Here is a 7,146-nt window from a genome sequence, read left to right on the forward strand (position 1 = left end):
AAAAATCAAAAGATTATTCTATGTTTTACATTGTTATTACATGATTAGCCAGAGCTAATTATGTTTAATGGCATTAACATCATCTGACATGAAAGATAAGTGTGTCATTAATTGATGTATGGAATAACAAATCCGTGGCTTTGGTTTATGAGTAGCATCCTGGTGGATGCATCAGACGCGTGGCGACATGTGTGACTGAATGGGCAGTTGTGGAAAATTAATGAACAAAAAAAAAATTGAGTCAAGCTGTTCAATTTTTTCTTTGATGCATTCATCATCACCATCAAGACATCAAGTTGGGACGTTCTTCTCTGCTGCAAGGGTCTAAAAAGTCAGTGCAGTGAAAACGGACGATCCGAAGAATAATACCTTCTTACATCTCTCTATAACATTATTAATCATCAGTAAGATAAACCTCTATCACCAATTTCTCTCTGTTTCTTTTCTGGGTTTTTAAGGTTGTTTTTGTTGTTGTTGTTGTGTCTCAATCTCCAGGATCAGTTTGATCTTACGTCAATGAAGAATTTTTAGACAAAACCCAGGTTTGTTTTCGTTAGGAATAAGGTTTTCTCATTCTGGGTCTTTTCCTTTTTTAAGGTTTTACTGGTTGATACAGATTCACGAAAATACCTTAAAGCGGAGAAAAAGACAACGACTTTCATCTCTAGTTAAGTGATTATGGCGGTTGCTGAGAATGTTGGGGCGAAAATCGGTTCTTCGAGTCAGAGTTTGGACAGCGGTGTAGTGTCTGCGGATTCGAGTGAGGTCGAGAAATCGAAGACCAGAAGCGATCAGAATCTGAACAACGGTGTGTTCACCCATCAACAGCATCCAGAGAGAGTTCCGAGTTCTATGACAGTTCCTAACGGAAATTACAGCTACAATACTCAGATGCACGCAAATGGGGTGAACAACGATGGGTATGGAATGAATGGGGTCATGAGTGGGGAGAATGGGGGTGAGAGTTTCAAGCGTGATATGAGGGATTTGGAAGAGCTTTTGTCAAAGCTGAACCCCATGGCTGAGGAGTTTGTGCCCCCATCACTAACCAATACTCATGGCTTTTTAGCTGGACCTAATGCTGGGTTTGGTTACACTAACAATTTTATGCTGCCTAATAACTTTGGCAGTACTAATGGACAAACTAACAATAGAAGGGTATGAGTAAATTGTTTTTTATTTCTATTAGATTATGTTCTTTTCCTTCTAATACTAGGTCACTAGCATGAATGTTTTACTTTTTTTTCTTTGATACTATAGTATGTGTTACAGAGGAAGAATGGCTATACTCCTGGGAAGCGAAGAGTGAATCATAAAATGGATATGGAGAAAAGAGAAGAGATGATTCGGAGGACCGTTTATGTGTCTGACATTGATCAACTGGTATAAATTTTAGCTCTGTTGTTGATTGTCTTGTTTCAGTTAGCTTTCAATGTTTGCCACGTCTATTAGTGCCAATCATTATTGTTTAGCTTTTTTGTGGATTGTCTTGTTTCAGCTAGTTTGCAACGTGTATTAGTGTTAGTGCCAATTACTATTGTTTAGCTGTTTTGTGAATTCTCTTGTTTCAGCTAGCTTGCAATGTTTGCAAGGTGTATTCGTGTGAACCGGTCATGTTTGGAGGTGTTGTGGATTGCTTGCAATGTTTGCCACGTGTATTCATGCTAATGATTGTTGTCTAGTTCCGTTGTGGATTCTCTTGTTTCAACTAGCTTGCAATGTTTGTGACATGTATTTGTGCAATTGATTGTTTTTCTCTGTTGGAATACACGCAAATGATTGTGTTTTTGTTGGTATCTAGGTTACTGAAGAGCAGCTGGCTGCTCTCTTTCTCAACTGTGGCCAGGTATCATTTGTTACAATTTTTCTTCTTAATTATTGTGGATTATATTACTAAATTGATACTATGTTCCTAGTTACAGGTTGTTGATTGCCGTGTATGTGGAGATCCTAATTCTATTCTTCGTTTTGCCTTCATTGAGTTTACTGATGAAGGTAAAATTGTTGCCAAATGTATGTTGCTCGTAAGCTGTGATTGTTATTGATGTTTCACTGTGTAACGTTGTTATGTGCATAGAGGGAGCAAGGGCTGCCTTGAGCTTGTCTGGTACCATGCTTGGATATTACCCGCTGAGAGTGCTGCCTTCAAAAACTGCCATCGCACCTGTGAATCCAACATTTTTGCCTAGGGTAATATTTTCTGTTCATGATGCCTATTACACATATTAGAAGATGATTGACCATTGTGAAGTAACATTGCTTGTTACCTTTCTAATGGTGCTGTATTTCTCAGTCTGAAGATGAAAGGGAAATGTGCTCAAGAACAATTTATTGCACAAATATTGACAAGAAGGTACTTTTAGGATTTGAGATATTTGTAGAATCTGACTTGAAGGAACTACTTCGTCTCTCATGTCTTTTGCTGCACTTGAATCTCACTATTCCTTAAAAAAATTGTTGTTCCTGCAGCTTACTCAAGCAGATGTCAAACACTTCTTTGAATCTATTTGTGGAGAGGTTTGTAGCTTTTAATGGAACTAGGATTATAGTAATTTTTTTTTTATGGTTGACTGTAAGCGCTACATGAGAAATTTTCCATTATTTTGGTGTATTCGTTTGGGTTGAATACCGTTTGTTGTTGGTTGATGAGTATGTTGTAAAATATTTTGTAATATTTTGATTTATTCATCTAGGTTCAACGCTTGAGGCTTCTTGGGGATTACCATCATTCAACTCGAATTGCATTTGTTGAGTTTGCACTGGTAATTGCTTGCTAACTTTTCAAATGTCTTGTTTTCTTGAGTGAACTCTGCTTTACTTAGCTATTTTGTGTATTATCTATTGGAGTGCTATTCTCCTATTCTTGTCTCCTCCCCCAAAAGGAATCCATTATATTTGCACTGCCTGTGGCTACACTTCTGTCAATAGTTGTGATTCTTATTTTCAAAGTTATAGTAGCTGCACATGGCCTGCTGAAATAGCTCCAAAACAATCTTTTTGAAGAAAAGAATCAAGAGAAATATGTGTAAAGGCAGTTGTGAAGATCTTTCTACTTTGTTTAGTAGAGTGCCAGTAAGCTATATCTTTACTTTTTGTAGAATCACCCAAACATTCTTTTTAAGTGCTGGGTAATTTAGTAAAACATTACCATTTACTAGTGTAAAACGAGAAAGTAAAACCAAGAAGTCTCTCTTTTAATTTCACATGTCTGTATTGTTTGTAAAAACAAAAACCGTAGATAAAATTTTGAAGTGACTTCATCTTGCTTTTCATTTACCTCCTCTTCATCCACATATTACAGCTATTGTAGAAACTATCACAGTTCCGTAAGTATGTCTCTCATCAACATATTTGATGGAGATTTGGTCTCCTCTTAGTCTTCTCACTCAATTTCCACTAATTCCAAGTGATCATAGTGGTCATATTTCTCTTTTTTGCATAAAAGAGGATTGATGTCTTGGGTTGGTTCTGTATTCCTAACAAGGTTTTCCAGTTCGTGATTTTACTCCAAACATGGTTTTTGTGGTAGGACCAGCTGCCTTGATGACACTCACTGATTTGCATTGGTGAGATTGGGGTTAGATTGCAAAGCAAGATTGTAGAAGCGGTGAACTTGCCAATCTTATCAAGTGCTTAATTTGGCATCTGCAGCCTATATGTGCACATAAATGATGCAGATCTCAGAAGCTATATAAAGCTGCTTCTACCTTAAATTAGATGGTGATGTATTCTGGTTTTTCATGGACATAAAACCAAACACATTTAATGTTGTAGCGAGCTGCCATTTTGGTGGTGGACCAAAACCAATTTGGAGAGAGAAAAAACTATATCCATCTGAACACCAATTTCTTGTTTGATGTCATCTCTCAATGTGTTCTGTGATTGGTCTGTGGTTGATTTGTTCTTGTTGATGATGGGATGGTGGCTGATGGCAATACGGTGGTTGGAATGTGTTTGTGTATCACAGTACAGTTTACCAATTATCTCCTTCAAAGTTCAAACTTGGTTGTCGTAGACTGCTGGGTGTTGCCCATACTAGTTTTTTCTTCTTCATTTTTCCAAATAATATCTCCCCTTTTAAGTAGTTTCTGATTGCTTGCTGATTGTGTCAAACAATGCTATACTGGCTGTGGCTTATAGTTAACTGTAGGAGTTGTAGAAAACATGTAATTTTCTTAAGAATAGTAAAGTTATGTTATTTTGTAATGTATAAGGCTATAGATAAATAAACTTTCCTTTATATTTAGAGCTATAATTTTAACTTCACTTGTGGGTTTCAACTGACTTGTGTATTGTTAATTGAAATGTAATTAAACGTTAGTAACTAACTAATGAGTTTTAAGATTATTTTTCTTATCTGTTATCTTATATGCATATATATTTTTCACCATAAATGTGCATAATAGGTAGGATCTTATGATCTGTGTTATAATCACATTTTAGGTGTTCTCTCCTGATTCTAGATAGGATCTTAATGTTGACAACTTTGGTTTGAAGTCAAGCTACACTGTGATGCCCACACATAGAAAAGGAGAGAGAAGAGTCGGAAGACTAATTAATTTTTTTTTTTATGGTGAACTAAATATTAGATTACAACAATATTCACAATGCAATTCATATAACACCTAAAGGACTTGGCTTTTGTCTACAGAAAACAGTATAGGTTGCATACTTCAAGTTGGAGGATGTTGGCAGCTCTCTTTTAATGTTACTTTGTTTTATGCAACATTTCGTTTCTGCTATCCTTTAAGCCTTGCCCTTTTCCAATAGAATTTGTTTGTTTTCCTTGTTTATATTTTTTAAAAGGAAAAAAAAAAACTGTATTAGGAATCATCCAAATCCATGAAATAGTTTTTGAAACAATTAGTGTGGTGAAATAGGTTGCAATAGTGATTTTTTTTTCCAAATAAATAGAAATGGTTGATTGAATCTCAGACTGACTAGTGTGCCTTGTTTACGCTCCAATTTTTTGGACAATAATATTGTCATAAGGCTTTAGGTGGCTCCCCATTATATTAGAGGAAGGCTGCGCTACTTTTTTTCATCCATGGAGTGTTAGGATTACTATAATACGGGACTGACAAAGTTCATTAGTTTCTTGCCTCAATAATTACTTGCCATGTGCTGCAGCACTGGGTGGAAATTCCACTTCAATAATGTGGTGTGCATTGAATATAGCTGGTGTTTTAAGGTATGTTATCAGATGGAACAAAAGGGGCAGTTGATGATGGGTTTTGGGAAGGATAGAAGAGGCAGATGATGGTCATTGATCGTGTACCTAAGTATTTCAAGATTATAAGTCCAAACTTATGCTTAGTTACAGCACATTACACTTTGCATGCTATGCTCCACTATGATGCTTTCGTGGTCTAGTTGTTAAGAGATGCATATCCATTTGTTATTATCATTATGGTGGGGCTCACTTTGAGCCATGAAAGGGCAATGGTACCTGGGCTTGCTCAACAAGGTACAGGTTGTTTTTCGTGAATCACATGCTGGTGGCTCAGTTTTGAATTGGTGGATCTATTGAGTTTGACTTGTTTGAATTTAATAATTTAAAATTGATAAATTCTAAATATTATGAATTTCAGGTTGTATAGATATTTTTCATTTTAGACTTGCGAAATGACTTGTTCTGAACCCCCATGAATCCAATTAAACCTGGTCTTCAATTTGATGGAGCCATTCTCGAACTTTCTACTGTTTACTCTTAGTAACCAGAGTTGCTTGCTTAATTTTTTGGATATGTTTGTCTGATATAGTTGTTCTTTTCATCCATCTTCCACTTCTATTTCGACATCTTTTTGCAATTTTCAAAGTTGTTTTGTTCCTTTTTCCCCTGATTATTTTGTTGAATGCAGAAAAGCTCTTACACAATAAGATGCTACATCTTTTGCCTTTGTAGTGTTTGTAACTCTGTTTCATCCTGCTTTGTCAGATTCGATTTCTCTCTTTCTGTAAGATGCATCTGTAAAGTTGTTCTTCACTGGTGTGGTCCCAGTAAAATGTTATAGGACGGGTTTAGATATTTAGTGTTCTTTGTATCCGTGAAATAATGAAATTGATAAAATGTTCTACTTCCAAGAATTATATCTTGTGCTAAAGGCAAGTATTAACGTTTGTCTCCAAGTATGTTTGGGCTAATACTTGCTCTTTTTTCCTCATTCTTGCAGGCTGAGAGTGCAATTGCTGCTCTGAGCTGTAGTGGTGTGATTTTGGGTTCACTGCCTATAAGGTTAGATAGACAGATTTTCCTTTGATTTCAGCTGTCCTATCCTGAAAACCTATGGCAACCTTTTTAATGTTTCTTCAAACATTCTATGTTGAGCAGGGTAAGTCCATCAAAGACACCTGTCCGCCCTCGTGCTCCTCGATCCTCCATTCACTGAATCGTTCTTTTGCATATTTCTGGGGTTGCTGTTGCTCGGAGATATATTTTACATATATACATACATAGAAACAGATATATTCTAAGGTACCTGTGGCCTTTTGTTGATACTGTTGTCCTTGATGAGACTTGCAGTATGGTATCTTTGTTTCTTGTTGGGGTCGTGAATTATGTGTTTAGATGTAGAGTTCGATGGCGTTTTGAGGATCTCCAAGGCTTAATTTATGATGGATTGATCTTGCAAGGAGAAAATTTTATAGTTGGATTTTTCTAACATGTGGAATTTACTAAAAGAAACATCTTAGAAAGCCTTTGTTGTAGTTAGGTTGTGTTTGTTTTTTATGTTGCATGCACCAACCATCACATCACCTATACCAGCACCTCTACCTCATTAATTTTTAGCCAATAATGAAAGATATGTGAGAAGAAGTATGTTGCAAACACTAGTATTGGTTGCTAGTGTTACGTTTCTCTTGCTAGCTAGTGGTTGGTGTTGGTGGAAGCCACCTTACTCATTCTCCCAGTCATTTGCTTTCATAATATTGCCCAAACATGTTCCCAATTTTCCGCTACTTTTTGTTTCTATATATTTCTCTTTTGGAGAGTGGACTTCGCCTAACTATAACACACTGTTTTCTTATGTATTACGGAAATTCATTGTTTCAGTTTATTTTGGTACTCATAAAAAGACAGGCTTTAAAGTCTTTTACACAAGGTCCTTTCATTATAGAACTTGTTTGTACTTTTTAAGGTTGATT

At 36.1% G+C, this 7,146-nt stretch overlaps 1 protein-coding gene across 8 annotated transcripts; it reads left to right on the plus strand.

The window, feature by feature from the left end:
* Positions 1-6,696, plus strand: LOC137820704 (polyadenylate-binding protein-interacting protein 12). 8 transcript variants are annotated; one of them, XM_068624913.2, is made up of 12 exons: positions 1-404; positions 496-542; positions 617-1,158; positions 1,261-1,383; positions 1,802-1,846; positions 1,923-1,995; positions 2,078-2,190; positions 2,294-2,353; positions 2,470-2,517; positions 2,694-2,762; positions 6,174-6,235; positions 6,332-6,696. In XM_068624913.2, the coding sequence occupies exons 3-12, from the start codon at positions 679-681 to the stop codon at positions 6,387-6,389; spliced, it is 1,131 nt and encodes a 376-aa protein (XP_068481014.1). In that variant the 5' UTR covers positions 1-404; positions 496-542; positions 617-678; the 3' UTR covers positions 6,390-6,696. The 8 variants fall into 8 exon arrangements, with proteins under 8 accessions (XP_068481014.1, XP_068481016.1, XP_068481019.1 ...); XM_068624915.2 differs by having other exon boundaries at positions 67-404; positions 1,273-1,383; positions 1,917-1,995; XM_068624911.2 differs by having other exon boundaries at positions 91-404; positions 1,917-1,995.
* Positions 6,697-7,146: the final 450 nt, after the last annotated feature.

The sequence above is a fragment of the Phaseolus vulgaris genome, chromosome 9 (genome assembly GCF_051622355.1).
Source record: "Phaseolus vulgaris cultivar YP4 chromosome 9, ASM5162235v1, whole genome shotgun sequence".
In the NCBI taxonomy this organism is placed as follows: Eukaryota; Viridiplantae; Streptophyta; class Magnoliopsida; order Fabales; family Fabaceae; genus Phaseolus; species Phaseolus vulgaris.